Below are 15,564 nucleotides of genomic sequence, written 5' to 3'. Positions count from 1 at the left end.
GTGCTTCATAAGGGGATATTTGAAATCTTTACAAGTGTTTCTCTTTATACTCTATTTCCTACCCTACTGCCTCAGCAACCTCTGATTGCTACCAGCACCTACTTACAGGTACCAAGGACTGTGGACACACACACTTTTCAGAGGTCCCGTACACTCCCTTAAGGCCTTCCCATCCGAGCACAAGGTGCTTCAGGGACTAAGAGCCAGCCCCAGCTGACAGCCCTGTATCTACCCCAGGAGCCCAGTCCAGCACCATCAGGCACAGGTCCATGAAGAAGTGGGGCAGGATGAAACATCCCCAGAAGACAGGTGCAGCAGAAGCTGCACTTTACCCAGCCTGGGATAGAAATGTGCGCTGCCAACCGACATCCACCCCATCTCCCACTCCCACCCCCAGAACAACTTCCAAGAGAATGCTGGCTTCTGAGAACTAGGCAAGAAATTCCCTAACACCACCCAGTGGACATGGGCGGAATCAACTGCAGCGTGAACCACTCTGCTACCCCCCAGTGGCCATAGGTGGGTTCGCAAGACTAAGGCAAGAAACCCCTTGCTACCTCCTAGTGGCTGTTATGGGTTTAGCACCTGCTGGGCCTGTGGCACGGGCAGAACACACCAGCTGGAAGAGCCCACTAGCCAAGGAATGCAGGCAGCCGCTGGAAGCTAGAAAAGGCAAGGAAAGAGATTCTCCCCCTAGAGCCTCCAGAAGGAAAGTAGCCCTGAAGACACCTTGACTTTAGCCCAGTGAGGTCCATTTCAGACTTCTGACCTCCAAAGTTGTAAGCCTAAAAATCACACAAGCCCAAGGTAGAGAAGAGCTTATCTCAAAGAGATCTGTGGGTGTGACTTGCTTAACGAGTGAATCCCAATGAGATTCATAGAAAACCCACAAATGTAGAATCATATTGGGAAAACCACTACCAGCTATGATTGAAAGGGAGAGAGACAGTACAAAATGAAAAGAGGCTTAGGACCCCCAAACTCATTTCCCCTTCCCAGGTAACACATTCTCATCTCCTTAACGTCAAAATGCCTCTGAAACTAAATTGCTCATCAGAAAATTGCTTGATTAGTGAAGATCAACAGGCTTGTGGGGAAATTCCATCAACGCTCTGAGGAAGCCCACTGAAATATCCCCTGGGGCAGCACAGAAGCCCCCAAGGACAGAATATTCAGGAATCTCCTCTCCCAACACTTCTAATCGAACACTGTTAAAGTGTGCTTCTGCCCCTGAGATTACTGAAGACGTCTTCCTGCTGATAAGCTTTTTTTTTTTTTTTTTAATTTATTTTTGCTTGTGTTGGGTCTTCGTTTCTGTGCGAGGGCTTTCTCTAGTTGTGGCAAGCGGGGGCCACTCACTATCGCAGCCTCTCTTGTTGCGGAGCACAGGCTCCAGACGCGCAGGCTCAGTAGTTGTGGCTCACGGGCCTAGTTGCTCCGCGGCATGTGGGATCTTCCCAGACCAGGGCTCGAACCCGTGTCCCCTGCATTAGCAGGCAGATTCTCAACCACTGCGCCACCAGAGAAGCCCTGATAAGCTTTTATACTTTGACAGTTCCAGGCCAACCTGCGGCTGCCCCGTTCACACTGAGGGGCCCTCACTTCCTTTACCCCTCCCAAACTCTCAGAAGGGCGCAAGAGGACCGTGAAGGTGGCTGGGGTTGGGCCCTGAGCTGACTGACGAGGGAGAGGACCTCGTGGAGCCGGGCCCAGGGCACGCCAAACCCGAAGAGAAACCAGGTGCCTAGACCTAGTGTAGGTCTGCGCCTGCGCTTAAAGCACCGCTCCCGTGAGCCTTCGCGGCCAAATCGCTTCCTGTCCAAGAGGCCCCAGTCATTGGATTCGGTGGACCTGAAAGGCATGTGCAACAAAGCGTGATGGGAAATAGATTCTGGGAGCAAGAACAGGCGGAAGCCTCGCTGGGAAATACAGTCCAAGAGGGTGTGCGGGTCACAACCTGGCACCGAGAGAAAAAAAGTCTTTGGCCAGTAACGAGCCCGGAGATTTCTGGGAAATGGAGTCCGGTGTGGCAGGGAGGCATGTGCGCATGACCGGAAGTGGCGCTACTCAGGCGCGTCCCCTTTGGAGTGAGAGGCGGGTCTGCGGCCGCAGTTTCTGAGCTCGCGCCGGAGGTGGGAGCCGGGAGCTTTCTTGTGTAGCTGGCCGCGGCTTTTTCATGTGGTGTTCTGCCTGAGACCGAGGCAGGTGCGCCACGGGCTCCCCAGCCGAGGCCTGGCTGTGGCTGGGGAGACAGTGAAAGACCCGGCTGGACAGGCCGGACCGGGCTCAGCACCGCAGGCTCAGACGCGGCCTTTAAGAGGAGAGGCCTGAGAGAAGAGCCCAGAGCGGGGCTGGGGCTGCAGTGAAGCGACGCTGACGCTCAGAGAACTGCTGAGAGGCGGTGGCGCGAGGTGGGACTCAAATGCTGGAGGAAGGAGGTGAGACGGACTGGTGGAGCGGTTTGTGGCTTCCAGCTTGTCCGCTAACAGTGCTGTGTGACCCGGATCAGAACTCGGCGGTCATCCTTTCCACAAGTGGTTGGGGTACGATCCTTTTTGTGGAATAAAGAATTCCGGGGTCAGAAAAGTTTGAGGAGCTCAGCTCTGGATCATCTCTGAGTGTCGTGTCCCTTACTCCGATCTGTTGATGGACCCATGGCATTAGAAAGTAGAGAGAAATGGGCCCTGGGAAGGAAAATGGGACTTACTCAGGGCCTCCTCTATTGCTTCTGATCTTCCAGCCCTCTTGAAGCATCAGGGATGTTTGGAATGGGAGCCTGTTGGCTTCACCTCATATTGAGGATGGGTTCAACCCAGTGGGATTGTGAAATCGTGGAGGATACTGGAGATTTAGAATCAGAAGGCTAGTAATCCTGTTTAAGCTCTGAGGTACCAGCCAGCTCTCTTAGCCTGTGTTTCTTCATGGAGGAAAAGGTAAAATAACGTTAACTACCTCGTTCACCTCTAAGAACTGTAAGCATCAAATAAAATGACGCTTTTGAAAGCACCTTTTTTTTAATTGAGATATAATTTACATGCATTCACTTTTAAAGTGTACAATTCAGTAGCTTTTAGTATATTCACAAAGTTATGCAACCATCACCTTTTTTTGTTGTTGTTTGCGTCGTGCGGCATGCCGGATCTTAGTTCCCCAACCAGGGATCCAACCCATGCTCCCTGCACGGGTTTTAACCACTAGACCACCGGGGAAGTCCGTCACCATTATTTAATTCCAGAACATTTTCATCACCCCAAAAAGAAACTGGTATTACTCCACATTTTCCCTTCCTCCTAGTTCCTGGCAACCATTAATCTATTCAATACTTTCTGTCCTCATGAATTTGCCTATTCTGGACATTTCATGAAAATAGAATCACACAATATATGTGTCTGGCTTCTTTCACTTAGCCTAACGTTTCAAGGTTCATCCATGTTGTAACATGAAGGAATCTACGTTTTATGGCTGACTAATATTCCATTACTTGGATTATACCATGTTTTATTTATCTGTTCCTCAGTTGTTGGACATTTGGGTGGTTTCCAGTTTGGGCTATGATGAATAATGCTGTAAACATGCATGCACAAGTTTTTGTGTGGATGTGTTTTCATTTTTCTAGGGTTTATACTTAGGGGAGGAATTATTGTATAACTCTGGTAACTTTGGTAACTCTGTTTAACTTTCTGAGGAACCGCCAGACTGTTTTCCACAGTGGCTGCACCATTTTACGTTCCCAGTAGCAATGTATGAGGATTTCAGTTTCTCTACATACTCATCAACACTTGTTTTTTTTCCATCTTTTTAATTTTAGCCATCTTGGTGTGAAGTGGTATCTCATAATGGTTTGATATGCATTTCTCCAGTGACTGATGATGTTGAGTATCTTTTCATATACTTAATAGCTGTTTGTATCTTACTTAGAGAAATACCTATTCAAATCCATTGCCCATTTTTAAGTTGGGTTATTTGTCTTTCTTTGTTGAGTTTTTAATATAAAGAATTCTTTTTATATTTTGTATACTAGACCCTTAGAAGATACATGATTTGCAGATCTTTTCACTTTCTTGACAGTGTCCTTTAAAGCAGAGTTTTTAATTTTTATGAAATCCAGTTTAGCTTTTCTTTTGTTGCTTGTGCTTTTGGTATCATGTCTAAGAAACCCATTGCCTAATCAGAGGTCATAAAGATTTATATCTGTATTTTCTTCTAGAAGTTTTAGCTTTTACATTTAGGTCTTTGATCCATTTTGGGTTTTTATATATGGTGTGAGGTAGGAGTCCAGCTTCATTCTTTTGCATGTAGATATCCAGTTGTCCCATCTCTATTTTTTTGAAAAGAAATTTAATTTCTTGGCACTCTTGTTGAAAATCAGTTGTCCATGAATGTATGGATTTATTTCTGGACCCCCAGTTCTTCTCCATTGATCTATATGTCTATCCTTATATCAGTTCCACACTATTTTAATTACTGTTGCCTTGTAGAAAGTTTAGATCTTCTGTAATTTCCTTGAACGGTGTTTGGTAATTTTCAATGTAATGTCTTGCACTTCTTTTTTTTTTTTTTTTTCTTTTTTTTTGAGATTTGATGATTTTTTATTAAAAGTATCTAAATGGAAGCAAAAGTAACAGTAACAGTATCCATAAAAATATTTGTTCTGAAATATTTACACATTAAAAAAACAAAGAATTCGGACTGACAGTAACATCCATTTATGAGAAATGGCTCTGAGCTTAACAGATATCTCAGTGTCTGTAGGGAATGATTTTCTCAATTAAAGACTTTATGCTCTACAGAGAAGAGTCAACTGGAGGTGTCAACAATTTTAAATCTATGACATATAAAATGCAGTGTTGAGGATGATGTGTGAAATTTAATTTTAAAAATTAAAAAATGATAACATTTTGGAAAAACAACTTTAAGAAGAATACTAGTGACAAGAGATTAGAGGTAGATATGGCTAAGAAAGTAAAGTAAATTAATCCATACCAAAATAAGTATCCTACCTATGTTATTTATACTATTTTGCTTATAACATCAGTAATCAAACTCTTGCACTTCTTTTGTTCAATTTATTCCTAGGTGTTTTGTTCTTTTAATGCTCTTGTAAATGGAATTTAAAATTTCATTTTTGGATTGTTCATTGTTAGTGTATAGAAATACAGTTGGAGAACTGTTTATTCAATCCTTTGCCCATTTTTAATTGAGTTGTTTTTTTATTGTATATTCATGTTGTATCCTGCAACCTTGCTGAACTTGTTTAGCTGTGATAGTTTTCTGTGGATTCCTTAGGATTTTCTGTATACAAAATCATGCCATTCACAAATACAGGTAGTTTAAATTCTTCCTTTCCAATCTGTGTGCCTTTAGTTTGTTTGTTTGCTTGTTTTTGCCTAATTGCTCTGGCTAGAACTTCCAGTATAATACTGAATAGAGGTGGCAAAAGCAGACATCCTTGTCTTGTTCCTGATCTTAGGGGAAAAGCATCAGTCTTTAGCTCTGGGTTTTTTGTAAATGCCTCTTATCAAGTTGAGGAAGTTCCCTTCTGTTCCTAGTTTATTGGATGTGTTTTATCATGAAAGGTATCAGATTCTGTAAAATGGCCTTCTTGGTGTTCACTGAGATGATATGGATTTTTTTTTCCCCTTTGTATTAATATAGTGTGTTATACAGATTGATTTTCATTTGTTGAACCAACCTTGCATTCCTGGGATGACTCCCACTTGGTCATTACCTCTTCTTTTGATTAAGCAAATGTCTTAAATTTGCAGAGCCACTTTCCCCAAGGAACTTAATTGGTAATAGTTGTAAGCTGTATATTTACATGCTAGGCATTGTGTCAACTGCTTTGTCTGCATTTAAATCTTCACAGCAACTTTACATGGGATATTATCCTCATTTTACAGATGAGAAAAATGAGACTTAGAGAGGTTACATGATTTGTACACTGCTGGTAAGTGGTAGATCTGGAATACTTGAGAGTCTATTACACTCTAATGCCTCCCTATGTTTGAGTGAATTGATGGAACTTCTGAGGTAGGAAGGGAAACTGGAAAATTTATATCCCATTGCAGGTCTTGAAATTCAGCCTCAATGAGCCCTGGGACCTATAATGTCATTTGAACACTCTCTTCAGAGTGAGAATTTGAGACTTTCTAGCTTGGTGAGCTGTAAACTTTTATGCCTCATTGCTTTCTTTCTCTTCCTCCAGAGCCACCTTCTCCAGATCCTGCCCTTCCCCAAGAGGAAGGCACAGAAGAGGAAGGAATGGCAGGTGGTCTGCTCACAGCTGGGCCCCAAGTAAGTTGGAAATTTACTCTGAAAGGCAGCCTCTTTTTTTTTTTTTTTTTTTAATATTAAGGGTGTTTTTGGTTTTTAATTACAAAAGAAATTCATGTTCTTTGTAGAAAACCTGAAAAATATAGACAACATACCCCCCAAAATTACGCTTAATCCTACAAAGAAATAACACTTAACATTTTGATTTGTGTCCTTTTAGTCATATTCTTTTTTTTCTGTTTTCCCCAATGGGTTTGTCCTGATTTGTAACCTTCTTTTTATTTACACTTAGTAGAATTTGATTAATATTTCCCCCATTTCATTAAGAGTATTCTACAGAATTATTTCTAATACATTCCATTTCATAGTCCTTCTATGAGGGTAAGAACTGTCTTCTCCCTTTCTTTTTCTTGACTAGACTAGGAATTGGTCTGTTTTCATTTTTAGAAAGCCTGCTCTTGGATTTCCTCATCAGTTCTACTCTTTATTAACAAAATTTTCTGTATTAGTTTTTGTGCTTCCGCTTTCCTTAGATTTATTTTAAAATTCATTTTTCAAAATCTCTTGAGTTGAATCCCCTAATTCATTTTCTTCCTATTTTGTTCATACATATTGAATATTTTCGGTGGTGGGTCTTCATTTTTTTAGATATGCCAAAATTGTGACTTTGGTTTCTTGTCTGCACATTTAGCTGGTCTGTGCTCCATGCAGGCAAAGTTTGTGTCTCTTCTCTACACAAAACATCCAGGTATAGTGTGATTGCAGCTGTAGGGTTTACGGCTCAACCTTATTAAATTACTCATTTCTTCCATACCTTTATTTTTTTGTTTATTTTGTATTAACTCTGTCAACAACTAAGTTGTTTAACATCTCTCATAGCTATATTTTAAATTTCTCCTTGTAGTTCCTACAGTTTTTTCTTTATGAATTATATATTTGTTATTTGGTTCATGACCCTTATATCTTCATAATGGATTTTACTCTCTTAATTATTATAAAATGACCCAAATGTTTTAAATATTCCATCGTTTTTAAAAATGACCCTCTTTGTCCCATTTAGTGCATTTCTCAGTGTGAAGGATGTATTGGAAGGACAGGTAAAATTAGAAATCAGGAGACTAGTTATGATTTGGGAAACGATGGTGGCCTAAAGCAAGGTAGTGGCAGGGGCATGGAGAGAAATGCATGAATTCTCATGATATTGAGGAGGATGAATGAATATGCAGTTGACATGTGGGGAGCTGCAAGAAAGGGGAAGATAGCACCCAGTTGTCTGACACGGCCAACTAGGTGACTGGAGGTACTATTTCCTAAGCTGAAAATAGGCAAAGACTCTCTTGCCTCCGTGCCTTTGCTCCTGATGCCTCCGTTGCCTTGGACATCCTTCTCTTTCTCCATCTGAGGAACCTGCTCCTTGAAGGCCAGGTTGCCCTCCATCTATGATTCCTCCTCTGTTATCCTAGTAACTAATCTGTCCGTCTCTTTGACACATTATTACAGGTGGTTGCATACGTGCTGGCTCTCCTGCTGTACTGTGTGATGTCTGAGTAAGCAGGAATATTTATTAAATGTTCTGAAAACATTAATCATTCACATTTCTTTGCTAATTTGCAGTTGATTCCTTGTTGCATAAACTCACACATTCTAATTTTGTTTTTTCTATATTGGCGCTTTTAATTCCCAAGCACCTGTTAGTTCTGCCCAATTACTGCTCATATATATACATAGTTTCTTCTATTTATGTATAAAGTCTACTAGAATTATAAACATGTGAAGACAAGAGAGACTGTGTTTTATTTATTTTTGTGCGTCAGTATCCAATATAGTGTTAGGCACATAAGAAGTGATCAATAAATGCTTTTCTGGAACTACCCTGAGTCCTTTCAAAGACCCTTTGTAGGCCCGTTAACCAACACACCCAGAGCTGCCAACCTCCCCACCCCCTCGTATTCTAAGGCCACTGGGCAAGAAGGAGTATGCTTGTTGTTTCAGGAATCCACACCTTTCAGCAGTGTGACTGTAGCTTTTACCCAGAAGGGATGGAGGCAGTTGGCCCCTACTCCGAGGGACAGGTTCAAGGAAGGGATGCCAGAAAAGTCCAGAAACCTGGTCCTACTGGGTAAGGAAACCATTTAAAATGCAGGATTTGTTCAGTTCTGAAAATGTTTTACTTCCCAGTGATCCTGAGTGGCTCTGATGCACCGGAGGGATAGTGTTTGTTCCTCCTCGTTCCCTAGTGAAAGATCTCTGCATTCTGGTTTGGGAAATAGGCAGTTTCATTTTGTTCCCCCCGAGGCTGCACCTCCCCATTTTCTTATTTCCCAGGAAGGGTGGGGTAGCCTTCAGGCCAGTTCCTCCATAGTCACTAAGTTCCCATCATCTTAAGTAGCTGGCTTTATGGGCTTGCTTAGCTCCCTGGCTTGACCCCTCCTTGAGGCTGTTACTTTAGCTCTTTTCAGAAATGCTCTACTAAGACCTTGGCACCGTATCTGTCTTATTTACTGCTGTGTCCCCTAGTGCCTGGTACCAAGTCAGTGCTCAGTAAATATTTGTTGAATGAATGAAATGAATGACCTGTTTCCACTCCCCTCCGTTCTGGGAGGCTATTTATACTTAGTACAGATCTCTAAACCCCACTTTTTTTCCCCCTTAAATAGGACTTCCAGTCTCCCAGCCTGGTATGAACTCCCAGTTGGAACAAAGGGAAGGTTCATGGATGCTGGAGAGAGAAGGCCTCAGGAGTACCTGTCCAGGTATGTGAGCAAGCACTGAGCCAGTCAGAGTCTCAGGAGCAAAAGCCCCTTTGAAACATGCGTTAGTGCATTTGAGTATTTTAACAACCGGTGAGGTAGATAGTATTATCCCCGTTTTATAGATGAGGAAAATGAAGCTGAGAGAGGCTAACTCACTGGTTCAGAGCCTCACAGCTAGACAGCGGCGAGGCTGGGGTTTGAAGCAACATCAGTCAGACTCCAAAGCCCTCTATTCCATGCCGTCTACTCAGTCTCCCCAGGCTGGGAGGCATTTGGGAGCACTGGTGGTATTGCTGGCCTCTGGGAAATGAGAGTCATCTTTGCTGGCCTAGCACGTTCCCTGCTTCGGGTTCACCTCACTGAGGATCTCAAGTACCCACCTTTAGCCATGCTTCAGCTGTGACACCTACTGCTACTCCCCTCTCTGACTAACCCTTTATTGGATTCTGCACCCACACCCCTTCTCTCCCTCTTCGTGGCCATGCCGGAATTTTCTGAAGGGCTGACACTAAGAAACTCAGGGAAAACAAGAGCAAGGGAAACCATAGTTTCTGCCTTTATCTCTTGCTACTTATCTAAGGCTGCTCACTCCACCCCCGCCTTCATATTTCAGCCCTTGCAAATGTCTGACCTCTGGCAGGGCCTGTGGTTCCAGCCACTTCTGATATTTTGAAACTTAAAGCATCAGAGGTACAATGAACTTAACAACTTTAAAGCGGCAAAATTTTAAATTTTTCTAAAAATGCGGTCTAATGCTTTATATCTTTTATGGTTGCTGTAGGGCAATGAAAACAAAGCCTCTGGCTTACTTTGTGCATGGTTCATCTGAACTCTCTTCTTCCCATTTTATCCTCTTTCTAAGCAGCCTATCACATGTCACCTCAGCCCTTGTAACTCCAGGCAGCACTCACACTTGCTGAAATACTTCCCTCTACAGGGAGCCTCACTGCCTGCTGCTTCCTTCTCCCAAACCCCCTGCTTCCCAGCACAGCGTACTTGTTATGCAGGACCTTTTAACCTGAATCCAGAGAACCCTGTGTGGAACTTCGGGAATTGAATACAGTGTTTTGTGGCAATAACTGCATCTTTCTGGGAAAAGATTTCATCACAGTCTCAGAGGGGTTCAGGATCCTAAAAAGGTTACTGAAAAAGATTCAAATCACCGTGTCACTAGAAACAGAAGTTGGGAAAAGGTGTTACCACAAAGGATCTGTGCCCTGAGGTATTAGTGTAGAGTATTAGTGTGGAAGCAGCTTCGGATGTGGACCCATGAAAGACGCATCCAGGTCCTGGCTTGCTACGTATTAACTACGTGGATTCAGAGTAAACCACTAAATTGTGGTCGTCTGTTTCTATATCTGAAAAAATGTGGATAACAAAACCTGTCTCACTCTTTGACAAACTAATATATGTGAAAAAAAAGTTGTTGACAATGTAGGGCCGTATTAATTCTGTAATAGTGAAGTAGCTGGAGGAAAGTTTTAAATCTGGCTATTAGAGTAACTAAAACACTGCTCCTGTGATGTTGCACCTCTGCTCTGAGACCCACTGAGCTTCCTGGGCATCGCTGTGCCTCCTGGGCTGGTTTCAGAGCTATTATTCCATCCCACCCCTCCCACAGTGACAGACAGACCCAGGTCTTCGACCTGCCTTTGCCTCACTGCTTGGTACATGCCTGGCGTTGTTTTAGCTACTGGAGGTGCAACAGAGAACAAGATGTAGTCCCTGCTTACATCCTAGTGAGGAACGTAAATGAAGTGAGTAAACAAAATAAACGATACAATATTGGATGGTGATGAGTACTGTAAGAAAGGGGAATACGGGTGGGGTGGGGGCTCTCCTAGATCGGATGAACAGGAAAGACCACTTTGAGGAGGTGACACTGGAGCTGAGATCTGAAGGAAAAGAATGAGCCAGCGTGTAAGTATCCGGAGGAGGAACATTCTGGGCCACACCACGTGTTGAGGCTTTGAGTTGGGAATAAGTTCGACTTGTGTTAGGATGAGAAGAGCTTAGGACTCAGTAAACAAGAGGGAGGGTGCTGGGCAGGGGCAGATCATGTAAGGCTTAGAGGCCATGGAAGGCGGTCAGGTTTTATTCATATAGGAAGATAAGAAGCCATTCAGGGTTTTGAGCAGGGAAGGGATAATATTTGTGTTTGAAAAGATAACATGTGTGGAGACTAGACTTTCAGTGTTCAAGACTAGAAGCAGGGAGATTAGTTAGGACATTCCAGTGAGAGGATGGTGGCTGCTGAGGAGGATGATTCAGGACATACTTGGGTGTTAAAGCCAACACGACTTGCTAGTGGACTGGATGTGAGGGCAAGAGGCATTAAGGATGACCCTGGCCTGAGCAGTTGGGTGAATGGGAAGACTGACAAAGACACTGGCTTGAAAGGGAAAATCAGCGGTTCTGTTTTGGGTATATTCAGTTTCGAATATCATTAGACCGTCTTATACAGGAGCCAGCACCCATGCCCCCTGCAGTGGAAGCACGGAGTCCTAACCACTGGACCACCAGGGAATTGCCCGCGTAGTCTTCTTAATTGCTCCTTTCTTCCACTGCTTCTTTTGTTGTCACTTTTCTTCTCCTTTCCATCTTTTACTCAGATAGATGGTCAGTTTTTGAGAGCTGTTAAGACCAAATACCAAGTAACACAGAGATACCCTCAACCCAAAACAGGGACTTCGGTGCTCTTAGTAGACTGGGCTTCGAATGCACGTGCAACTTAGAGGGAAACCTGCTTAATGGGAAACCATTTAATATGATTTACAAGGAAAAGGTCCAAGATAATAACAAGCACTTATATAACACTTGCTATTCCTCAGGTATCGTTTTGGGTCCTTTGTGTTTTAGCTCATTTAGTCCTCATAACAATTCTGTAAGAGAGCTACATTCACAAGTAATAAATCCAAGGCATAGTAATTTGCCCAGAGTCACACAGCTAGTAAGAGGTTGAACCCAGATTTGAACCCAGGCAGTCTGGGTCAAGATTCTGTATAGAAATTCAAATAAAGCATACCCAAAACTAACCTGCTGTTTTCCTAAATAAGGTAGAAACGGGAAGAATCATTTCAGGAAAATTGACCCTTGCGAAAAGAAGCTCCATAGCCTTCTCTAAAACTTCACTCCCTTAGTTATAAGCCTCTGTGAAGGAGACAGAGATGTCTGGGACCATTGGGTTCACTTAGTTTTAATACTTTCCAAATATTATACATTAATTCACACTTTAAGGTTTTCTCTTAAAATGAATGAGGTCCCAAAGGGGATTAAGAATCAGTAACTCTTTTTAAAAATATCACCCACCCCCATCCATATTATAAAAGCAGTGTTATTCTTTTTAAAATAACTTTTTTTCTAATAAAAATAATATAAGTTCATTTAAAGTTTAGAAAAGAATAAAAAAGAAAATCAAGATCTCCTATCAGCCCACCACACAGAGGTATTACCTTCAGTCTTCGTATTATAAAAAGCAACGTTTTCTAAAATTAACTATGTAATTTTACATATTCCTTCTTTCACCTAACAGCATGTTGTTTATCACTGCATAGTCCTTGAAAGCAAGGTTTTTATAACTTTTATCATAAAAATAGTCACTGGAGAACATTAGAAAATACAGATAAGCATTGAAGAAAATAAAAACTACCCCTGCCTAATCCCACAACCCAAAGACAACACAGCTTATCTTCACATTGTATAACTTGCCAGTGTTTTTTCAATAAATACCTTTCTACAAAAGGAATTATAATGTACAGATTTCAGACATGACTTATAACTGCTGAACAGTGTTCCTTGACTGGCTATACTATAGTCATTCCTTGTTATTAAACATTTAGGTATTTGCTTTTCATTTGACAAATGATGCAGTGTTGACGACAAATGATATCAATGCAGCTGTGTGTAATTTCTCATTAGTTCCTTAGGATAGATTCTTACAAGTGGAATTCTATGTCAGCATTTTAAAGACTCTTGACACATGCAGCCAGATTACTCTCCAGAAAGCCTGTCCATTTATGCAGCCGCACCAGTGTGTGAGATATCCCAAATGCTGCACTCAAACACTCTAGAATTAACCATTTTTTTTGAAATCTTGCTGATTTGATAGGTGAAAACATTCATCCTACTGGCATCAGTCATCAGCTTTTTTAAGTGAATTGTTCAAACCTGGTAATAGCAGGTTGCCCAAAACCACACCGAGAATTGTGACTAAGAAGACACCTTAAGACAACCCAGTACTTGGCAAAAGCACAGGAGAGGAGTGTCAGAAAGAAAGGAGAGGAGTGCATCTGAGGCAGGTTCAGGATAAACTTCTGCTGTTTAGGAAAGGGAGCAAAGAGTGCTCATGTCTCTGAAAAGCTTTCTGGTCATTGTGGTTTAGAACAGAAGCATCCTGGGTGAAAGGGGGTGGAAGCATTGAACCTGTCCCACATAAGAGCTCAGCCAGACTCCTTCAGCCTTTTGTCTTTCAGTATCTTTTCTTTCACCAAAAGAACTTTTTAAATTGCTTTTGTAAATATTCTTCAGATTGGAAGATTGTATCTGAATCACCACCTGAACAAGACATTTCTGAAGAATCATTCCAAGACCCAAGTGTAGAGATGCCCTCTGGGGAGTCAGATCACAGGAACAGTGAACTGGGGAAGAGCTTCAATCTGAGACCAGTTCTTTCTCCACAGCAGAGAGTTCCTACAGAAGTGAGACCCCGTAAATGTGAAACACACACACAGAGCTTCAGGAAGAATTCAGATATAATTAAACCTCACAGAGCGAAGCCGTACATATGTAATGAATGTGGCAAAGCCTTCAGTTACTGTTCTTCCCTTTCTCAGCACCAGAAGAGCCACACTGGGGAGAAGCCATATGAGTGCAATGAATGCAGGAAGGCCTTCAGCCAGAGCTCATCTCTTATTCAGCACCAGAGGATTCACACCGGAGAGAAACCTTATAAATGCAGTGAATGTGGAAGAGCCTTCAGCCAGAATGCAAACCTTACAAAACACCAGCGAACTCATACTGGAGAAAAGCCCTACAAATGTAGTGAGTGTGAGAAAGCCTTCAGTGACTGTTCAGCCCTTGTTCAGCATCAGAGAATTCACACTGGAGAGAAGCCTTACGAATGCAGCGACTGTGGGAAGGCCTTCCGCCACAGTGCAAATCTTACAAACCACCAGAGGACTCATACAGGGGAGAAGCCCTACAAGTGCAGCGAATGCGGGAAGGCCTTCAGCTACTGTGCGGCATTTATTCAGCACCAGAGAATCCATACAGGGGAGAAACCCTACAAGTGTAATGCATGTGGGAAGGCCTTCAGCCAGAGTGCAAACCTCACAAACCACCAGAGGACTCACACTGGAGAGAAACCCTACAAGTGCAGTGAGTGCGGGAAGGCCTTCAGCCAAAGCACAAACCTTATAATCCACCAAAAGACCCACACTGGGGAGAAGCCTTATAAATGTAATGAATGTGGGAAATTCTTCAGTGAGAGCTCAGCCCTTATTCGACATCATATAATTCACACAGGAGAAAAACCCTATGAGTGCAATGAGTGTGGAAAGGCATTTAACCAGAGCTCATCCCTTAGTCAGCATCAGAAAATTCACACTGGTGTGAAACCTTACGAATGTAGTGAGTGTGGGAAGGCCTTCAGGTGTAGTTCAGCTTTCATTAGACATCAGAGACTCCATGCTGGAGAGTAACTGGGAACATAACCAAAGTGGATGGGGACCTGACAGGTAATTTGAAGGCATCTGGGGACATCTGACTAAGTGTAGCCCAGAGCCACATGCAAAAGCACCTTTAATAAATAGTCACTATTTTACATGTTGCATCCGGAAGGTCTCAAGTGCTCTCTTCTTTCCCAACATCTTAAGACAACCCAACTCCAATTACACTGTTTTAAAGATTTACCTTTAATTCAGTGGTAAAAGCACTCCAGAAACGTTGATTTATGAAGAATGAGTTAAAGACTTGGTTCCTACTTAAAAGGCCAGGTATTTTGGCAGTGGTCTGGTTGTAGTAATCTCTGCTTGAATGAGGGCTGTTCCAACAGGAGAATCAAGAACATTAGCCGGGAATGAGTATTCCCCATAGTGGGGCCACTGAGGTTTAAGATTTGGGGGAGTGAATTCAAGTGAGGAAGGGGATTCTAGAGCCAACTGTTACTAGAATGGGGCTGGGGGAGGGATGCTGAATCTAGACACAGCTGCACACAACCTGCAGTTTCTGAGCTGCTCAAGTGCTCTAGTTACTGCTGTCAAGAAAAGACTGAGGAAGGACAGTGAGGTTGAGGGTGCAGGAAGAAGCTAATGAAATCCCTCAGCAAGGCACATACCTTTAAACGGAGTTCCTAAGGGAGGGAAGGCTAACAAAACTGGGGCAACGTGACGGCAGCCATGCTTTCCCTGGCTCAGAGGCAGGCGAGTCATTTTTACTTTCCCCTCTTCCTGACAGCTGAGTATCTTTTAAATCAAGCTCTTTAGCCTGTTGGCCTGCTTCCTTTCTCCCTTGCACCCCACTGGTGTAGATCTCATCTCAG

General features: G+C 42.8%; 1 protein-coding gene across 3 annotated transcripts; it reads left to right on the top strand.

Moving 5' to 3' along the window:
• The first annotated feature begins 2,085 nt into the window (after positions 1–2,085).
• Positions 2,086–14,856, top strand: ZNF79 (zinc finger protein 79). 3 transcript variants are annotated; one of them, XM_061199894.1, is made up of 5 exons: positions 2,086–2,438; positions 6,206–6,294; positions 8,266–8,392; positions 8,931–9,026; positions 13,554–14,856. In XM_061199894.1, exons 1-5 carry the CDS (start codon positions 2,423–2,425, stop codon positions 14,723–14,725), a joined length of 1,500 nt encoding a protein of 499 aa, XP_061055877.1. In that variant the 5' UTR covers positions 2,086–2,422; the 3' UTR covers positions 14,726–14,856. The 3 variants fall into 3 exon arrangements, with proteins under 3 accessions (XP_061055877.1, XP_061055878.1, XP_061055880.1); XM_061199895.1 differs by lacking the exon at positions 2,086–2,438 and adding an exon at positions 2,463–2,543; XM_061199897.1 differs by lacking the exons at positions 2,086–2,438; positions 6,206–6,294; positions 8,266–8,392 and adding an exon at positions 10,648–10,783 and having other exon boundaries at positions 8,952–9,026.
• The last annotated feature ends 708 nt before the right edge of the window (positions 14,857–15,564 follow it).

Source organism: Eubalaena glacialis, chromosome 9, assembly GCF_028564815.1.
Source record: "Eubalaena glacialis isolate mEubGla1 chromosome 9, mEubGla1.1.hap2.+ XY, whole genome shotgun sequence".
NCBI classification, from domain to species: Eukaryota; Metazoa; Chordata; class Mammalia; order Artiodactyla; family Balaenidae; genus Eubalaena; species Eubalaena glacialis.
This window is presented reverse-complemented; position numbering and strand designations above follow the sequence as displayed.

Coding starts and splice junctions, on each gene's coding strand:
- ZNF79 (XM_061199894.1), top strand. Junction 8,393..8,930: donor CAGAAACCTGGTCCTACTGG/GTAAGGAAACCA, acceptor CCCCTTAAATAG/GACTTCCAGTCTCCCAGCCT. Junction 9,027..13,553: donor CCTCAGGAGTACCTGTCCAG/GTATGTGAGCAA, acceptor AATATTCTTCAG/ATTGGAAGATTGTATCTGAA.